Source organism: Podarcis raffonei, chromosome 17 (genome assembly GCF_027172205.1).
Source record: "Podarcis raffonei isolate rPodRaf1 chromosome 17, rPodRaf1.pri, whole genome shotgun sequence".
Classification (NCBI taxonomy): Eukaryota; Metazoa; Chordata; class Lepidosauria; order Squamata; family Lacertidae; genus Podarcis; species Podarcis raffonei.
The window spans coordinates 3,905,081-3,925,475 of record NC_070618.1 but is presented as its reverse complement, the minus strand read 5'-3'; the positions used below and the strand labels follow the sequence as shown (position 1 = coordinate 3,925,475).

The following is a 20,395-nucleotide window of genomic DNA, read 5'->3' as shown; positions in this document are numbered from 1 at the left end:
TAATAATAATAATAATAATTAATACCCTGCCCATCTGGCTGGGTTTCCCGAGCCACTCTATGTGGCTCCCAGTGGAATATTAAAAACACAATAAAACATCAAACACTTCAGATTGTCTTCAGATGTCTTCTAAAAGTCAGACAGTTGTTCATTTCCTTTACATCTGATGGGAGGACGTTCCACGGGGTGGGGTGGGGTACCAATACCAAGAAGGCCCTCTGCCCAGTTCACTGTAAACTCACTTCCTGCAGTGAGGGAACTGCCAAAAGGCCCTCGGAGCTGGACCTCAGTATCTGGGCTGAACGATGGGGGTGGAGACGCTCCTTCAGGTATACTGGGCTGAGGCCATTTAGGGTTTTAAAGGTCAGCACCAACACTTTGAATTGTGCTCGGAAACGTACTGGGAGCCAATGTAGGTCTTTCAGGGCCGGTGTAATATGGTCTCGGCAGCCACTCCCAGTCACCAGTCTAGCTGCCGCATTCTGGAGTTTCTGCGTCACCTTCAATGGTAGCCCCATGTAATGCTCTTATAAGACCTATCCCCAGGATTATTCCTCCTTTAAATTAAAAAGAGGGAGCAAAACGTAACCACAAGGGTAGCACAATGTGGTGATGTCTAGATGTTGTTGGACTCCAATTCCCATCAGCCATGGACAGGCCTGATGGGAGTTGTGGTCTGGCAATCTCAGCATATAGCCACAGAGGATCACAGAATTCTGTTTTGTTCCCCCACACCCCAGGCTGGGTTAGCAATCCCTAACCAGTAACTTAAGGTCCGTATAGTTAAAGCTATGATTTTCCCACTAGTGATGTATGGAAGTGAGAGCTGGACCATAAAGAAGGCTGATCGCCGAAGAATGGATGCTTTTGAATTATGGTGCTGGAGGAGACTCTTGAGAGTCCCATGGACTGCAAGAAGATCAAACCTCTCCATTCTGAAGGAAATCAGCCCTGAGTGCTCACTGGAAGGACAGATCCTGAAGCTGAGGCTCCAATACTTTGGCCACCTCATGAGAAGACTCCCTGGAAAAGACCCTGATGTAGGGAAAGATGGAGGGCACAAGGAGAAGGGGACGACAGAGGATGAGATGGTTGGACAGTGTTCTCGAAGCTGCCAGCATGAGTTTGACCAAACTGCGGGAGGCAGTGGAAGACAGGAGTGCCTGGTGTGCTCTGGTCCATGGGGTCACGAAGAGGCGGACACGACTAAACAACTAAACAACAACAACAACCAGTAACTTGGCCCTACTAGAAGGTAACTCCAGAAGCAAGGGATAAACTCACAGCTGGTTCAGCATCCTCTGCATCTCCTCATTGATGCTCATGGCGGTGGTTTCATCCTCTTCCTCCTCCTCCAGTTTTTTGGAAGTCTCGCTCTCGGAGAGGGAGGTGTCCTCATCGCTGACCAGCTTCCTCTCCCGCTTCCGCCCCATGGTGGCTGGGACCTTAATGGGAGACAAGTGCAGAGACTACAGAACGAGGTCGGGTTGGAGGTCGGAGGTGGGTGGGTGGAAAGAGATGGGAGGGGGAATGGGGTGGTGTAGGGTGATGTGGAGAGAGAGAGAGAGAGAGAAAGAAAGAAGGAAGTAAGAAAGCAAAAGAGAGAAACAGAGAGATCGAGAGAGAGGAGAGAGAGAGAGACGGGCTTATTATGACCAGGTTAAAGATGGTGCGATGGCTAAAATGCAATTTTTAGAAACCTCTATTTTTTTTTAAATTAAAAACTAAGCAATGGAAAGATGGAATCTGATGAGGGTTCACAGTAAAGGGAACTCCAATCACACCCCAAAGATGGCGTCGGGAAGACAAGATTAAGACAGAGGTGTCCAGAAGGAAAAAGAGGAAAATGCCGGGAATTACAGTTAAATTTTTTTTACAGAAAAGCTTCTAACTCGCATAGTTTTCCAGCTCAATGAAGAAAAGAAACAAACAACAACTAACCAACTGATTCTATAGGGGAAGCAAGAGAAAGAAGAGTGAGTGAGTGAATAAGACAAAGAAAGAGAGAGAGAAGGGGGACGGGGAGGAGAGGGGAGAGACGGTGTTAGAGAGAGGCACACACAAACACTTCCACCATGTCTCCCTCTCCGGCTGCTTCCCTGACGGGGGCTGCCAAGAGACTGAGGTGGGGGGCCCTGAAGAGATGATGAGAGGGGCCAGGGGTGGGGTGGGGGTACAGGGTTCCTACCGCACATCCTCACAGAGGGTCTCGTGAAGGCTAACTGCCTGCCGGTTTTGCCCAGGGGACTGAGGTGAATACATGGAATGAGGTTTGGGTGGCAGGGGGGTTCCGTCCCCCCTGGGAAAGGTGGGGGGGGCGCTGTGGCCCTTCCCCACAGGGGGGAAGTGGGGCTGGTGCCTCTCACCTGAAACATTTTGATCATGTCCTCGCAGTTGCGCTGCTGGGCGACATCGCACAGTTTAGCCGTGATGTCGATGCGCCGGCAGATGTCCATGTCCACTTTCATGGCTTTTTCTTGGATTTTGGTATCGAGTTCGGTAAGATTCTGGCCCAGTGCACAAGAAAAAGAGGAGAGGGGGGAAAGAAAGGAAAGTTAGGGATCGTTACGTAAGGTCCTCTGTTCCCTTATGAACGGACTGCTTGCAGACGTAGGCTTTGTTTGGATCAATGTGACAATACAGTGGACCCTCTGGATACATTCATTCTGGGGGTCCGTCCGCAACCCAAAAAGTCCGTAGGCAGAGGCATTGCTTCTGCGCATGTGCACGGTGCAATTGAGAGCTTCTGCGCATGAGCGCACGGTGAAACCCAGAAGTATACACTTCCGGTTTTGACGCGAACATAACCCAAAAGTTCCGTATCCAGAGCAGTATGTAACTAGAGGGTCCACTGTATTTGGAATGATTTCATACAAAATGTAGTAGGCTATTAATATTTGCATACATATTAGGATAATAATATCACATTCATAAAAGAATGTGTAAAGGTAAAGGGACCCCTGACCGTTAGGTCCAGTTGCAGATGACTCTGAGGTTGCGGTGCTCATCTCGCTCTATAGACTGAGGGAGTCGGTGTTTGTCTGCAGACAGCTTCCGGGTCATGTGGCCAGCAGGACTAAGCTGCTTCAGGCGAACCAGAGCAGCGCACGGAAACGCCGTTTACCTCCCCGTCACAATGGTACCTATTTATCTACTTGCACTTGGAGTGCTTTCTAACTGCTAGGTGGGCAGGAGCTGGGACCGAACAATGGGAGCTCACCCCATGAGGGATTCGAACTGCCAACCTTCTGATCGGCAAGTCCTAGGCTCTGTGGTTTAGACCACAGCGCCACCCGCATCCCTCCAAAAAGTAATGTGTGGGTCAGGGTATTTCCCCCCATGTACATTCATATTTTTTTCCTACACATATTGGTGCCTTTTCATTTTTCTTTTCTTCTTCTCCTTTTCTCACTAGAGATAAAGGAAATAAAACTGAAACCTTTTCTTAATTAAAGGAGAACAGGAAAAGGAAAAGTTTGGGGGGGGGAGAGAGATGGGGATTGCTCAGTATGGTCCTCTGAAGCTTCTGGTGTGAATGAACGCTTACATTAAGCATGGAGTGGAATAGAAACCTGGTGTTGGGCAGCATATTGTATAGACAAGTAGCACAGCAGGTGTGGGGATGCTGTGGCCCTCCAGGACCCCAAATCCCACCTATCCCAGTGGGCACGGCCAATGGTCAGGGAGAAGATGGAAGTTTCATTCATTCAGCCTTTACTGTCGTAATAGAGGGGAGTTTTGGACCAACAAGAACTGGAAGGCCATAGGGACCCCACTCCATGCCAGCAACAGAGCATCCTCTATGGACCAGGGTGGATTATATATAGATGATATAGATATAGATATAGATATATGAAGATATAGATATATATGATTTTTAAAATTCAAATTAATTTTTTTGTTAACTGGTGTTTGTTAACTGATGTGGTTAAACCATTTTTTTTAAAAAACCTTGGACTGAGTTTTAGCACACATTAAAAACTTAAAACAAATCCTTATTTTTATATATAGCCTTTGGACTATAATGTACCAGTAACTATAATGTAACTTTAAGAGAAAACTATCTTTCAAAAGCATTTTATTATAAAAATCCGATTTAAATCAAAAAAATCCAATTTAAATATTTTCTTAAAATCTGATTTTTTTTATATAAAAAAAGCATTGATTTTTATCCACTCTGTCTGGTTGTCAATATTAAGATGATACCAGCAAGAATAAGTCTTTCTGCAAAAAAAAGAAAGAAAGAAAATTTAAATCGATTTGATTCAAATCAAATCCCCCCTGCTGTGGACTATGCCAGTTGACATGTCTTCACTTGCCAGCCATCTGTGGCCCAAAATAAACCAGGGTGCACATTTGGGGATGCAGTACATAGACTCACATTGCTCATCAGCCCCTTGAAAACGACCAGCTCTGCTTTAAGCTGCTCCACCTTCATCGCCAGCTCTTCCTGACACGCTTCTGCTTCTTGGGCCTCCTAGGGGAGAGGTAGACATATAGACAGGTCAGCGCTTGGAGATACCCAGGCCCGGGGCGCAGGGAGTCGGAGGGGAAGGGGTGATGCTCACCTCGTGCAGCTCAGTCACTCGGTCTTGCAGCTGAACGCGCAACGTATACTCCTCTTCCCACCTGGCGAGACAAAGGGACCAAAGACATGGCAATTTGTTTTTGCACCGGACTCTGTTGGGAGGAGGGACGCGGGTGGCGCTGTGGGTTAAACCACAGAACCTAGGACTTGCCGATCAGAAGGTCGGCGGTTCGAATCCCCGTGACGGGGTGAGCTCCCATTGTTTGGTTCCTGCTCCTGCCAACCTAGCAGTTCGAAAGCACATCAAAGTGCAAGTAGATAAATATACACCGCTCCGGCGGGAAGGTAAGCGGCGTTTCTGTGCGCTGCTCTGGTTCACTGGAAGCAGCTAAGTTATGCTGGCCACATGACCCGGAAGCTGTACGCCGGCTCCCTCAGCCAGTAAAGCGAGATGAGCGCCGCAACCCCAGAGTTGGCCACGACTGGACCTAATGGTCAGGGGTCCCTTTACCTTTACTATTCCTACACTGGGGATGTGGGTGGTGCTGTGGGTTAAACCACAGAGCCTAGGGCTTGCCAATCAGAAGGTTGGTGGTTCGAATCCCCGCGACGGGGTGAGCTCCCGTTGCTCGGTCCCTGCTCCTGCCAACCTAGCAGTTCAAAAGCTCGTCAAAGTGCAAGTAGATAAATACGTACCGCTCCAGCGGGAAGGTAAACGGTGTTTCCGTGCACTGCTCTGGACCTAATGGTCAGGGGTCCCTTTACCATTACTGCTGAGAGGACAGGTGCAACCCTCCCTCTGGCAAAACCGGTGCTGGCACAGGAAGTTTTGCAAGGGATTTGTGCTACGTGGGAGGGACTGGCACGGAAGCAGAGGCACCCCCTGGAATGTGCCGCAGTGACAGCTGGCAGGCTTTGCCACACAGGCTTTTAACCCCGCTGCTCTGAATTCACATCCCACTGGCCAAGGACCGAGGAGAGCGACCACAACTATGTTTAGCAACTGCAAGAGACTCGCTACCCCAGAATAAACCATATCGACAGATGAGCCCTGCCTCTCCTTCCTTTGCTCTGCAGGATCAGGCCGCTGGGTATGTCTAACCTCATCAGTTTTTGGGCAGCCTAAGGCTTGCATTCCCTCTTCCTTCCTTCACAACTATAGCTGGCACTCAGCTGTCTCCTGGCCTAGCAAGTGGCATTTTACTGCTGCCAGATAGCTATGCATGGACGTGCGCTACACAGGGATTCATATAGCTATGGGGATATATTTGAACAGGTAATGACGGAAGATACATGGGAAAACAAATGTCAAAAGATTTTGAATAAATGGACAAGTTATAGGAATTGGATAGCATGGGGGGGGGCGGGGGGAGCCAACCCAAGCATCCAAATTAGAATGAATAATCTGTGCACATGGTTAAAGATCTGAAGGGAGAACAAGTTTTGGGGAAAGGGGTGGGAGGAAGGGGAAGAAAAAAATTATGATAAATGAGTAGGGACAAAAGTATATACTGTTATGTATAACTAATAGGAGGAGGATTTCGATGCATGCTATTGTTTTGGTTTTCCACTGAATGATATTTTTTTTTGGTAAGTTATTCGACATCCCTGGATGAAAGTGTGATCATAAAGAATGGGGAAATAAATAAATAAATAAATAAATAAATAAATAAATAAATAAATAAAAATACATAGCTATGGGGTCAAGTTCTAGGCCCCCCCAAGACTCAACCAACTTGGGCAGCAGCGGGGGTGGGGCTCCAACTAACACGCAGTCCCACTGGGAGAAAAGCCCAGCGCCCTGTTGGTGATGCAAACTGTCCTCCCCAGTCACAATATCAAACATTTGAGGAGCAAAGAGCGTGTGTGCGCGTGCCGGTAACTCCCTGATCAGCGGGTCCGCATGCATCAACTGTGGGAAGTGTGTGTCTGCAAGCATATTTGAAAGAGAGAATGTACATGGGCTGGGCGATATATCCTCCAAAACCGGTTTGAAGTCCGTACCTGTCATTTAAATTTGACTCAGTATTGATCCAAAGTAGATTCCAATGTATAGTTGCAGGACCCCACCCCCCAAAAATAGACCAGATAAATAAATGTATAAAGGTGGTATCTTTGCATTGCAAGTAACAGAACCTTGCTTTTCTTGTTGCAGAATATGGCTTACCTGGTCCAAAATTTTAAGAAATCAGGAGCTTGGATGCTGTTCCTTTAATACAGCAATATTTTGAATATAAAATTGGGGCGGTGATGGGGTGGAGAGAAATTAACATCAAACATATTTCCATAGTAGAAATTAATCATTTCAGCATAAAATGGCCCAGTTTGCACAAAATGCCAAACCAAACTATGGCTGAGCACAAATGAAAGTTTCCAAGAGAAAATATTGCTGTTGCTTTGCTAGTCCAGCTGCTGCCGCACTACTGTTTGTTAAACCATTATTATTATTATTATTACTATTTTTACTATTATTAGCATTGCACCCAAACTGAGCTCATGACTTATCTCATTCCAGATAAATCAAGAGCTGTAGCCCAGGTTTGTTCTATGGTTTACTGTTCCTGGGGAACATAAACCAGGAATCTGGGTTGACACAAAGCAGTGCAACAGCAGGCCAAGAGAAGGAGCAACGTGGCCACAATCCTCCCTCCAAAAGCCCATATCTCATGTGCAACCAGAAAGAGAAGTAGAAGTACTACATTTCTGTATCATTTCCTTTGAGGCAAGTAGGTTGCTTTAAAAGCAGGAGGAACACAAAATGTTAAGATTTCCACAAAAACATTCTGGTTGTAAATCTTTGGCTGCTGCTATAGAAACCATCTGTCCACAGCTGTACTGGCCTGGACTGCTCTAGCAAGCCTACTGAGGTTTATCATTGTAAGAAATTTTGCAATACTGCAGTTGAGTGGGACAGCTCACGTTGCTGTCCTGCTAAAGAGCCGCTCTGGGGTTTCACTGCAAACTGAACGGCAGGGCATACCTTAAATAAACACCCTCATGCTTTGCTAACTCGAGCCGCTCCAGTAAAGATATGCTAGTTCATTCTATGCCCTTCAGATCTACTCAGCCACTGATGCTCAACATGTTGCACGCGGTTGGTGAAAAGAAGGTTGCACTTAGTGCATGGATAACTCAGTTGGTTAGAGCGTGGTGCTGATAACGCCAAGGTTGCAGGTTCGAGCCTTGTGTGGGACAGCTGCATATTCCTGCCTTGCCGGGGGTTGGACTAGATCAGGGGTCAGCAACCCGCAGCTCCGGAGCCGCATGTGGCTCTTTTACACCTTTGCCGCGGCTCCGGGGTGGATACTAGCGAGGGGAGGAGGCGCAATGTCGCAATGGTTTTGCGGCTCCCAGTTTTTTTTTCTTCGGTCCAAGTGGCTCTTTTTGTCTTAAAGGTTGCAGACCCCTGGACTAGATGACCCTCAGGTCCCTTTCCAACTCTACACTTCCATGATCCCTTATGAACAATACCACAAAATATCTGTGAGGAAGCGACTGAATCGTCAAGTGCAGAGTGGGAAAGAAAGCGATAGGTCATCTAGACTGAGATGCCCTCAAAGGCCTTAGAAGCACAGAACAGGATTGTCAACATTTTTTCTTCAAACAGCAGGCACAGCTACACCCAGTGCCCCTCTATCACAAACCGCTTTTGGATTTCCTTGGTTCTTTGTATCGAAAGCATACCTGCCCAGTGTCTTACGGTCTAGGCAAGCAGCTTAAAGGTCTAGCTCAGGGGTCAGCAAAGGTTTTCAGCAGGGGGCCGGTCCACTGCCCCTCAGACCTTGTGGGGGGGGCCAGACTATATTTTGAAAGAAAAAAAATGAACGAATTCCTATGCCCCACAAATAACCCAGAGATGCATTTTAAATAAAAGGACACATTCTACTCGTGTAAAAACACACTGATTCCCGGACCGTCCGCGGGCCGGATTTAGAAGGTGATGGGGCCGGATCCGGCCCCTGGGCCTTAGTTTGCCTACCCATGGTCTAGCTGATATGAAGGGAATTTCTTGATATAGGTTTGCTGGTGTGGAATTGACTCCAGTACCTTTGCATCTTACTAAAGGGTGACCTAAAAATATTTTAAATAAGAATAATTCCTTCCTCCAGCCCATTAATAAATGCTTTCAGAGGCAGAGGTTTTCCTGCCTTCCAAATCAGCTTTTCTCTTGCAAAATTCCCATATAAAAGCAGGTTATTGCACACACACACAGCCAGGGAAGATACAAATGCATCTCATATGTCTCATAACTAGATCAGCAACTGTGCTGTAATGCTTTGTGGTGCCCCACTAAACGGGCTGGAGAGATAGTCTTCTATCTGTGGAAACTCGGAGGAGAAAGAATCTGCTCAGGTGTCAATTTGATCTTTATCTCCAGGGGCTTTCGTGAAAGCTTGTTCTTCCCTTCTCCCAGCAACCTTTTAGTATTTCCCAGAACAAACTTGAAAAATCTCCTTCGTTCCAGAAGCAACAGGCTGCGCTGGCATCTCTCATTGCCTAAAATAAGTGGAATTCTTTTCTGGCAAACCTCTAGCCAAATGCTTCATATGCCATAAGAGTTTGCCTGCTCACCCACCCATTTAGGACAAAAACAAACAGGCGATTACTCATGGTTTGGGAAGGAACACAGAAAATGAGGCAGAATATGAGAAAGGAAGGGTGACTCAGGCAAGCGAAATGTGGAAGAAGGGACAGGCAGAGAGCTTGCTGTCGTTTCCTCAAAATTTGTTTAAGGATACTTCGTTCTCCTGTCCTAGGAAAAATAAACCTGAATCCATGGCCTGCTATCTATAGCATGCTATCAAAACAAATGGCAGCGCAAAAGATATCTAAGTACAGGCTGCCTTTCTATGTTTAAAAAAGCATGAGAGATCTGCTTTTTGAGATTATGTGTTATAAATAAAGCTTAAGAATAACTATAGCACATGCTAGTAATCTTGCGATATTGCAATTCAGGCTCCAATCCTGCTTTCAGACATGTGGCTCCTATCACCTAATAATCATTGCTATTTGGCCGTAAGCTATAATTGACCGTATTGCACTTTTTTCTGCTTGGACATCTTGCTATGTTCCATCTATGTGGTGAGTACAACATAGCTGCCATGGGTAGAGTAAGATCCAGGCCCACACCCTCCAATATTTCTCCAATGAAAATAGGGATGTCCTATTTAATAATAATAATAATAATAATAATATTTATACCCCACACATCTGACTGGGTCGCCCCTGCCACTCTGGGCAGCTTCCAACATATACAGAAACATAATATAACATTAAACATTTTTAAAAAACCTTTCCTATACAGGACTGTCTTCAGATGTCTTCTAAAGGTTGCATCTCCTTGGCTTGGGGGGGTTGCATAACTCCATACCCTCCAACATTTCTCTGATGAAAATAGGGATGTCCTAAGGGACATTCTGGGATCAAATCAGAAACCAGAGCGGCTTCTGTAAATCTGGGGCTGTCCCTGGAAAATAGGGGTACTTGGGAGGGTCTATACTCTTGTCCTCCCGCTTGATATTATGTGTTTATATATGTTGGAAGCCCCCCACCCCAGGGTGGCAGGGGCACCCCAGTCCAATGGGTGGGGTATTATTATTACCATCGTTAGTATCATGGAATAGAATGCCCTTATTTCGTCAGATAAACATGGGAGGATATAAGCATCCCAGAATGTGCTGCTTTACTTCCCCACGTCCTCTTTAAAAAAGGGTCTAGCAGTCATTTGTACAGTCAAAAACACTCATAATAATAAAGTAGACATAGTCAGGGATACCAGCAGAGTCTGTACCCATTTCCTGCCCACAAAGAGCAACACCGGCCTTTGAGAGTGGAATCTCTCTCCACATCCTGAGTTCTGTTGGTTGGCCCCAGCACTGAGCGACAGAATGCTAGGAATTGGTTTCAGTATTGAAAACTATTATTTCAATTCTTTTATCTCGGCTGTTCCCACCCTGGCCCTTCCGAAATGATCTCCTGTTCGCTCTCTACTGGTTCTTTGGATCTGGGACGAGAGGACACACTCCGTGTCCCTCCTTAACCCCAGCGTACCTTCAGCTTCCTTTGCTGAAAATGGGAGTAAACGCTTCCTAGGTAGCAACACTGATCTGAGGGTGGCCCACTAGAACCAGAAGGCGACTCTTAAGCCTCCTTCACATCCGGCCTCGTCTCCTGATCCGCACCGCCAGCCTCCACCTCCCGATTCGCACTCTCATCTGCAATGCACCATTTCCTAATAATAGTCTCGACTGCAACGTTCCCTCCTCCCCCCTCAGCCCAGCCCAGGCGAAGCAGAGCAGCCCAGGCAAGCAGAGGTTTCCTTGAGTGACCCCACATCTCCCTCCTTCCCAGGAAGATGCGTTTGAAGCTGCAAGATGAAAGGAGGGGCGAAAGAGTTGCAGGGAACCATTCCCCAAAGAGACCAAGCCGCTGAAACAACAGGAGGCCCTTCTGCCAACGAACCTTCATTCCCTCAAGACATGTTAAACTCAGAGCAACAAGGGAAAGGATGGAACAGGAACCCTAATAGAAAACAGCTGACTCCAGTCCGGGGCATTGAATCTGAACAGCGTTCAGCTCTTAGCTAGCTCCAGATTTAGAGTTTATCTACTCAGAATCATAGAATTCGAAGGGGCAACGAGGGTTGTCTAGTCCAACGTCCTGCAATGCAGGATTCTTTTTGCCCAACGTGGGGCTCATGATCCTGAGATTAAGAGTCTCGTCTCCCATGAGCTATCCTATGGGTGAAGGATGCAAGGTACTTGTAATGTAACTCTGGGAGCAGCAAATTGCAGAGGGCTAGTTTGGAGGCAACAACAGCTATCATGTAATATGTCTACAGGGACGCAGGTGGTGCTGTGGGTTAAACCACAGAGCCTAGGACTTGCCGATCAGAAGGTCGGCGGTTCGAATCCCCGCGACGGGGTGAGCTCCCGTTGCTCAGTCTGGAGCTCCTGCCAACCTAGCAGTTCGAGAGCACGTCAAAGTGCAAGTAAATAAATAGGGACCGCTCCGGCGGTAAGGTAAGCAGCGTTTCCGTGCGCTGCTCTGGTTCGCCAGAAGCGGCTTAGTCATGCTGGCCACATGACCCGGAAGCTGTACGACGGCTCCCTTGGGCAGTAAAGCGAGATTAGCGCCGCAACCCCAGAGTCGGCCACGACTGGACCTAATGGTCAGGGGTCCCTTTACCTTTAAGATGTCTACAGGGCAGCTTAAAGTCTCCTATAAAGCTTTCATCTGGGGCATTTCCCAGATACCTCTGATGTTCCTCACTCACATGCCTGTGGTAGACTATAACAATCCTCTTGCTGCATCATATTCAGGGCCACTTCTCTGTTTCTAGCCGTGGCTGGTGGCTCAGAGAAGCTCACCAGCAAAGCACGGATGTATCAGCTCTTTCTCCTTGGTCTCCAGTCCCTGGTATTTCAGATGCACACACAGATCTACAAGTGGGGGGGGGGCAACAGATCTCCCTAGGGCAGGGGTCTGCAACCTTTAAGATAAAAAGAGCCACTTGGACCCGTTTCCAAAGGAAAAAAAACTGGGAGCCGCAAAACTCGTCATTATAAAAATAACTTTTTTGTCACTTTGTTTATTATTTCTTTGTTTGACCCCTCAGAATTACTCCTCCTCGTAGAAATAAACGTTAAATTAACAGGTTACCTTTTTGTGTGTGTGTGTTCTTCACTCCCCTTCAAAACAGTGACCAGCGTACATGTCCCCTTTCAATGCAGTGACCAGCGTACATGCCCCTTACAATGTAGTGGGCGGGAAGGTGACGTCGGGACGGTGTGTGACTAGCGCATGCACCGCCCCCATGCGACGTCACAGCCAGTACAGCGCCCGCCACAGTGGGGAGTGTCGGGGCGCACAATGCGCCTCCTTCCCTCGCTAGTATCCGCCCCGGAGCCGCGGCAAAGGTGTAAAAGAGCCACATGCGGCTCCGGAGCCGCGGGTTGCAGACCCCTGCCCTAGGGACTCCCGAGAATACTATTACTATGAGAAGCAGGGGCTGTTAAAGATCTCCAGCAGATTTTCAGTGAATACTAAAGCTGCAATTCTCAGGATCCTCTGGAAGAATCCGTGGTAGTTAAAAATTGTATAAATCAATACAAGTTAGTGGTTCAGAGGTGTCCTCCTTTCTGTCCAAAAAAGGCAGGGACGGACGGACTGCTCCTCTTCACCATTGCTATTCTCAGGCTGAATGAAATACAAAGGAATGAAGTTGCAAAAGAGTGGTCAAGTTTAAGGGGGGGGGAGCACACATTTAGTAAGTCTTGATTTTGTAATGAACTTTAATGAAGTTAGGGAGACTGAGCAGATGGCCTTTTAAAACCCCTCCCTGTTCCAAAAATGGTTATTCTGCTGGCATCGATGGTGCTCAGCCATTCTGCACAGTCATCTTGGTTCTCTGCAATGGACCCTTTGCCAGCTTTACAAATTCCAACGCACACACAGAGAGAAATCTCCAAACACCAAGGCATTTAGTGAATTCACTTTTCCCTTAGGCTATCACAAGTGAGGGGAAGGAAGGGAAGGAGGGAGTAGTTTACTTATTAGGCCGCTCTTTCAGTAACTGGTTGGCTCCTGGATGAGGCCGCATGTCAGCATATTTTCCTAGTGTTTATTTAGTGCTTTCCCTAATTGCAAAAAAGCTCTTTGCAATTATCATCTCGCTATGAGAGACGCGAGCATCGTACAGCTCCGCACAAACATTCTCTCTCACGTGCACAGCCCATGTGTCCGAATTCCCCATGTGCCCAGTGCAGTTCAGTGTTTCCAGCTGCTGTTCTCACTGGTCCTTCCCCTCTGTTTTTAACAACAGCATGGCTGAGATCGTTTAAGCAGGTGAACGGTTTGCCATCACTTCCTCTCTGTTACCAGGACAGCTGCCCTCAGCAGATCACCTTGCGCCAGGCTGCCGCTAAGGACACAAGAAATGGGCAGAATATGTGCCTGCAGAGATATTGCAACCCTCTCTGTAGTTCCTCCTCTCTGGAGCAGAAAAAGACATCTTGGTAAATTGTACTGTGCATTAGTTAATGGAAAGAAGATGCCATTTTGGTTTTCTGCATCAGGTCTGTGTGTCGCAGGCTGGGCCCGTCTCCAGGAATTACCCCAAAAGCATCACAGGCACCTAGGCTAAGTACATATCACAGACTCACAGAAGAGGAGGAAGGGACCACGAGGGTCATCTAGTCCAACCCCCCGCAATGCAGGAAACTTTTGCCTAACGTGGGGCTCGAACCCACGACCCTCATATTAAGAGTCTCGTGCTCTACGAACATGAACATATGAAACACGAATGAGTGGGGAATCTGTAATGGAAGCAGGGCCACAATGCTTTCCTCTTCTCACCTGCCACATTCACACACATAAACAGAATAGGATCCCAAACAATACGTTTGCAAGGGTGAATGTGCATTTGGAGCAGAGAAGGAAACAAGGAAATGGTTAAGGACCAGAATCTGCTGCTTCTGAAATGGCCCGTTCCAAAGCTGTTTTTTTCTTAACACATGTACGCATATTTAACTCCTGCCTTTCCACCAGAAACAGCTCTCAAAGGTTGGTCATGTAAATCCTAACAAGGATGACCTTCGGAAAAGCGATCCAGGCTTTATGAAGCCTGAGGGGGGAAATATGGGGGCGAGGGAGGCTCAGTGAGCGGCAATTGGCTCCATCCCATCAAAGCACTTGCTTCTGATCCAGCTATGCCAGGATTATCATCAGCTTGCCTCTAATCTTGTCTGGATAAGTAAGGAGGCCGTGCAAGGGAGTTTCACAGCCTCTCTGGCAAGAGAGGCAAACAATATATTGCAAGGAGTAATGTCCAGTTCTGGGAAGGAAGGAAGATGAATCAGAGCCTGGCCAAAGGTGGGCATGAACAACGCTGATGAGCGCAGAGATGGAGTCCTTTGCGGAGTGGATGCCTAGGCCTGGCAAAGAGTTGATTGAGCAGTGCCATGACAGCCAACTATCTGAAGGGCTGTCGCACAAGCATTGGAGCTAACTTGTTTTCTGTTGCTCCAGAGGGTCAGGACCCCGAACAATGCATTCAATTTTCAAGACAATGGATTTGGACGAAATGTTAGGAAGAACTTGCTGGTGGTGCAAGCTGGTTGACAACAGAATGGACTGCCTCAAAAGGAGGTGGACAGCCAGGATGCGCACCTATCAGGGCTGTTGTAGTCTGAAGCAGCTTTCCCATATTGGACAGGAGGGTTAGCCTATATGATCTCTGAGGTGCCTTCCAACCTAATGCTTCTGTGATTATGCAGCTGTAACAATTAGGCACAGGGATTGTTAAATAGCAACACTATCAATGAAGACCAGGCAGGGATATTTCACAGGAAAGGCTCTGATTTAGCACTATGTATGCTCAGCACTTAAAAGGTATGATATGGGAGTTTCAAGGCTGAACTATTTAAAAGAAAAAGTGGGACAGGGAGAGAAGGGCGTTACTTGACCCTTTCTGCCCTTGTTATTTATCCAAATAGATGTGATGCTGTGGTCTAAACCACTGAGCCTCTTGGGCTTGGCAGTTTGAATCCCCGTGATGGGGTGAGCTCCCGTTGCTCTGTCCCAGCTCCTGCCAACCTAGCAATTCAAAAGCACACCAGTGCAAGTAGATATATAGGTACCATTGTGGCGGGAAGGTAAACAGTGTTTCCGAGTGCTCTGGTTTCCATCCAAAAGCAGTTTAGTCTTGCTGGCCACATGACCAGAAAAGCTGTCTGTGGATAAACGCCGGCTCCCTCAGTCTGAAAGCGAGATGAGCCCCACAACCCCACAGTCACCTTCGACTGGACTTAACCATCCAGGGGTCCTTGACCTTCACCTTATTTATCTAAATTAAATCATCCTCTGCATCCTGTCAAAGCTGCATTTAGTCCCACTGGGGGAGTGGGCAAAGGTTTTCCTCCCTTCTAAGTTTAAAAGCCACAAGGCAAGGGATGATTTCAGCTGCGAATGTAGCAGAATGAAAAGAGTTAAAACACCCCTTCGTCTGGTGCTTTAACATTTTATTCCATGTTCTCCCATGGATCTGCTACTACAGTTTAGGAGCAAAGGTTGCATGTTGCAAAGAAGTGGAGATGGTAGAAACGTGCACGACTTGTGCATTTTCTGCCTCACACTTCTTGTGAAATGTGCGAAGAGGGACCTGACACTTCTCTCTTGCAGCAGCATAAGGGAACATCGCCACATCCACAGGGAAATTCCACTACTGGTCACAATACGGAGCTATGAGGCAGACGCACAAATACTTCTTGGCCAATTATAATGCAACCATCCTGGTATCTTTCATGCTTAAATAATATAATAATAATAATATCTTTATTGTCATTGCCCCCTCTCAGGGACAACGAAATTACTTCCATCAAAAGTAGCAGTAGCCCCATTGAAAGAAAGAAAAATACTGTTTCTGAGCAGCTGCTGCTATATTGTCCCTCTTACTCTTTTAAAGAATGCTTTGACAGGGATCTCTCTGTCTCTCCCATGATCACAGACATTCATCAGCCTCTGTGCGATGTACCTTCCCTAGTGTACAAAAGTGCATTGCAATTCATCGTTCCTCTTCCCAGCAACCCAATTGCCTGGAAAACAGCAGCAGGCACAGATTTTTAACCTGGTTCCCCTCACTGAAGCCCAGCTAGAGGCACCTGCAGTTCTGTCATATTTAAACACCCTGGAACTTAGCCAACCCTGCAAATCTTTCTACCTCTTCAAAGGTACCTAGATTTTCTTTTAAGCATCTGGTGGTCTGCTTCACTAGCTCAAAGGACTCTCAAGGCAGCTTACAAGTTTGTTTGTTTGTTTGTTTAAACATGGGTTTAATAAATAAAATGGAACAGAATATACCATCACTATAGCACAAAACAGAAATGTCGTATCGGAAAGAGTCTTCTTAGGAGGCTGGGCAAAATAAGAAGCTCTTCTTCACCTGGTGCCAAAAGGGCAACAGAGTCGGCCCCAGGCAAGCCTCTCTTGGGAGTGAGCATTCAGTTTGTGGGCACTGCAAGGTCCTTGATTCTGGTCACTGATGGTGGCCTTCCTTGTCTGAGAATGATCTTAGTAGCTGGCAGGTTTGTGTGAGACAAGCTTAACTCAAAACTCCCCACATTTACTAAAAGGGAAGTTGCTTACCTCTTGCTTGTGTGTCTGTGTGTGTGTGCACACACACGCACACACACATGCTCAAAACATCACAACTCAGGAAAAAGATATGGGTACCTGCCAGGAGCTGGGAGAGCAGGGTTCGAATCCCCACTCAGCCATAAAGCTCACTGGGTGACCTTGGGTCAGCCACCATCTATTAGCCTTGCCCTACCCCACAGGGTTGCTGTGAGGCTGAAAAGGAGAAGAGGAGAACCATGAGCACCATCTTGAGATCCTTGGAAGATAAAGGTGGCATATAAATGCAGTAAATAAACAATAAATAAATAAATAAATAAATAAGAAAAGTGCTGAGGGTTGAGCGAACTTTTTGGCACTTACGGAAGACATTCCTCTTTTTCAATGAGCCTTTTCAAGCTGCGTGATCTTTCCCAATCTGCACCTGCCTTGGAATAGTTTTAAATGTGTTTGTATGGTTTTATCGCTTGTTATTTGCCATGCTGGGTTCCTTTGGGAGGAGCAGCAGGAAGAGGAGGAGGAGAAGAGAGAAATAAAACCTCTCTGATCCATTTGCCATAGCTTTCTCTGCCTTGGATGCTGCTTTCAGTAAAAGGGGAAAAAGTTTTCAGAGAAAGGATAGACCGGCATGTCGTGTGCAGCTTGGCTCCTTCAGTCTTCGCCACCAAGTGAAATGAAGCATAAGGACGTATAAAAATGCATTTGTCCACATCCATCCCTTGTCACTCCCAGCCAGCGTCTAAATGCAGACCGCAAGTTCCTCAGGCCACGAAGCCGACATCTGCCGTTTACATTTGCAGAGTGCTATGTGCACTGATGGCACTATATAAATAATATGTGGCTACTGCAAATAATAATAATAATTCTGCACACACAGAAGATCTTTAAAGGCTTGGGTTTCTGTGCCTTCTCTCCGCAGCAAGCCAGCTGAGGGAGCATCTGCGACACAGAACTCGCCCAACATTGGCTTTCTATACAAGATGGGGATGTTTAGGTACAAACTGGTAAAAAGGTGGTGCTGAGCTTTGAAGGGTTAGGCTCGCGTCACACCTTAGTTATAGAAATCTGAAGTAGACGGGACTCACAAAATGCTTCAGTGTGGCAGGGAAGAGTTGCGCATAGCTCTTGGCCTAGCTTCACCTTTCTCTCCCTTCTTCTAAAAAGGAAAAAAGAAGGGCAACAGCAACCGGGACAGATAATATAACTGCTTTATAACTCTGTCCTGCCACACAGAGGAACCAATTGCTAGGGGCCGAGGTCCTTTCTGCCCACCCGCCTAAAATATTTGAGGGGGCTGCTGGGCCCCCCTAAAGTTGATGGGCATTGCCATTCAAATGGTGTGCATGCAAATTTGAAAGAAAGAAAGATGTTAAGTGATTAAGTTAATTTTATAAGAATATTGGTTTGGGAAAACTGTTCGCATGATATACGTGGAAATTCAACCAGGGGGTTACGAGGAAGTCACTTAACAATGTTACTAAGATTGGTTCAAATAAGGTTGAGGTTTTTGTTTGTTTGTCTAATTTATTTTTTTTTTTTTGAAAATTAATTTTAAAAATTGGGGGGGAAATCAAATGGTGTGCCTGCTCTGCATCTTGTGATCGATTATGTGGGGTGGAGCTTACCTCCCCCCCCCCAACATTTTATTCAAGTTGGCATGTTTGCTGACATGTGTGGAAAAAGTGGATCACGATGACTTGCACTGCATCACAATGTCGGGAACTGAGGAATTCAGCAAAGATGAAAAGGAGAAGGAAGTCCCCTAACAGAAGCTGGCCTGGCCCCGGAAGAAAAACAAAAACAGTGGCAAAATAAGAGGCTCCTGCGACGGCAGGCCTCCGTCCTTCCTCGCCTCTTTTCCTAGTGCTCCCACCAGCCCATCGCTTTCCCCCTCCCTGGCACTGGCCTCCTTGCCGGCTGGCACCCACCCACCCACCGCGACGATGGCTTTGCCCGCCCCGTCGAGCCTCTCACCTGCGCTTGTACTCATCGCGTTCCCTCTTCACCTTGGCCAGGACGTTGTAGAGCGCCCGGATCTCGGGGGTGATGGTGTCGATCTGCACCCCGACGCCGTCAGGGTGCACCCAGGAGACCCCGGGCCCCTGCACCAAGGTGGTCTCCAGGCCGGGCCCCAGCCGTCGAGCCTGCGAGAAGGACCAGATGGTGCCCGGCAAGAAGCGAGAGGAGGACGAGAACGTTCCGCCGGGCAGCGAAGGCGACTGCGAGGAGGTGGGCGTGAGCGGGGCCCCCGGGTGGTGGCAGCTGGGCGAGCTCAGCACCCTCGACGGCGTGCCCAGCCCCACCGAGCGGGGGCTGCTGCAGCTGCTGCCGCCGCCGCCTCCGACGCCCCCGGCCAGCGGGAGCCCCAGCGGGCGGATGGGGCCCACGAAGCCCGTCTGCACGGCTTGGTCCCGGCGCTGCAGGCTGCCCCGACGGGCGCCGCCTTCCTCGAGGGCCTGCTGCAGCTGCTTCTCCAGCTGCCGGTTGCGGCGCTCCAGCTCGTGCACCTTGGCCAGGAAACATCGGAAGCGCAGGTTGAGGGTCTTGAGGACGTGGATGTTGGAGCCCAGGTCGTTGCGGAGCGCCATGGCGGCCGGCGGGGCCGGGAAGGCAGAGCCGGCGGCGAGGGAGGCCGGCGGGGCCAGCTCCCCGTCGAAGAAGTCCCGCGGGGGCTCGCCGGGAAGGAAGAAAAGGTCCGGGAACTGAGGCTGCTGTTCGGGCTCCGACGCCGCCAAGCCCTGCTGCTCCTGCTGCAGGAGGAAGAGGTTGGGGCCGAATAACGGGTTCATGGCTGCGGCGGCCGTCCAGGGGGCTGCGGCGGCGCCGGGGGAAGCGCGGGCTGGGCGGGCACACGCGCCCGCCAAGGCCAATCGCAGCCGGAGGCGCCCGCCGGGCTGGCACAGAAGGGGCGGGATCCGGCCGCCCGCCCGCCTCCCTCCGCTGCAGAAGGGAGGCGCCTGGACGGGGAGGGAGGGATGCAGCAGCAGCAGCGCGGCGATGCGGCGCCCTCCAGACGGGCCGGGGGTTGGAGGCGCGCCGCACGTCCAGGGGGGAGCTGAGGACGCACAGCCGCGCGCCTGGCTGCGCCCCCGACGCCGGGAGACCGCGGCGCGCAGGAGGAGCGAGGCGCTCCTTTGCCAAACGGAGCTGCGCTCATCTGCTGGCCGGAAACGGCCCTTTGCCTGCCAGCGGCGATGCAGATCAGAACATGACTGGATGTTGGACAAGCTGCCTCTGTGTGCCATTAGAAGCACAGAATTGTAGAGGTGGAAGGGACCACGAGGATCATCTAGTCCAACCCCCTGCAGTGCCCAGTGTGGGGCTCAAACCCACAACCCTGAGATTGTAAGAGCTTCATGTTCTACCAAGTTACCCCAGCCTTCCAAAAGTAAGGGGTGCAAGACCTTTAGCATAGCTTTAGCACGGTGTGTGTGTTTTGCAGGCAGACTTTGGTAATCTGGCGCAAAGGACAAAATTGGGTGCCCCATTATTTTCCCCCACAATAATTTCTTTTGGTACAGTTGCCTTTTAATGGCTCTTCTCAGTAAAGGTAAAGGGACCCCTAACCATTAGGTCCAGTCATGGCCGACTCTGGGGTTGCGACGCTCATCTCGCTTTACTGGCCAAGGGAGCCGGCGTCTGTCCGCAGACAGTTTTTCGGGTCATGTGGCCAGCAGGACTAAGCCGCTTCTGGCGAACCAGAGCAGCGCACGGAAACGCCATTTACCTTCCCAC

General features: G+C 48.7%; 1 protein-coding gene across 5 annotated transcripts in view; it reads right to left on the bottom strand.

Moving 5' to 3' along the window:
- The window catches only part of IFFO1 (intermediate filament family orphan 1), a 28,425-nt gene extending 8,867 nt beyond the window's left edge, over positions 1-19,558 (bottom strand). Inside the window, exons 1-5 of one of the 5 annotated variants that reach the window (XM_053370782.1) lie at positions 18,635-19,558; positions 4,569-4,629; positions 4,382-4,477; positions 2,367-2,507; positions 1,285-1,469 (exon numbers count right to left, since the gene is read on the bottom strand). In XM_053370782.1, coding sequence (XP_053226757.1) covers positions 1,285-1,469; positions 2,367-2,507; positions 4,382-4,477; positions 4,569-4,629; positions 18,635-19,449 — 1,298 coding nt within the window. In that variant the 5' untranslated portion in view covers positions 19,450-19,558. The remainder of the gene's footprint in view (positions 1-1,284; positions 1,470-2,366; positions 2,508-4,381; positions 4,478-4,568; positions 4,630-18,634) is intronic. The other 4 variants (XM_053370784.1, XM_053370786.1, XM_053370787.1 and 1 more) reach the window with 4 other exon arrangements.
- Positions 19,559-20,395: the final 837 nt, after the last annotated feature.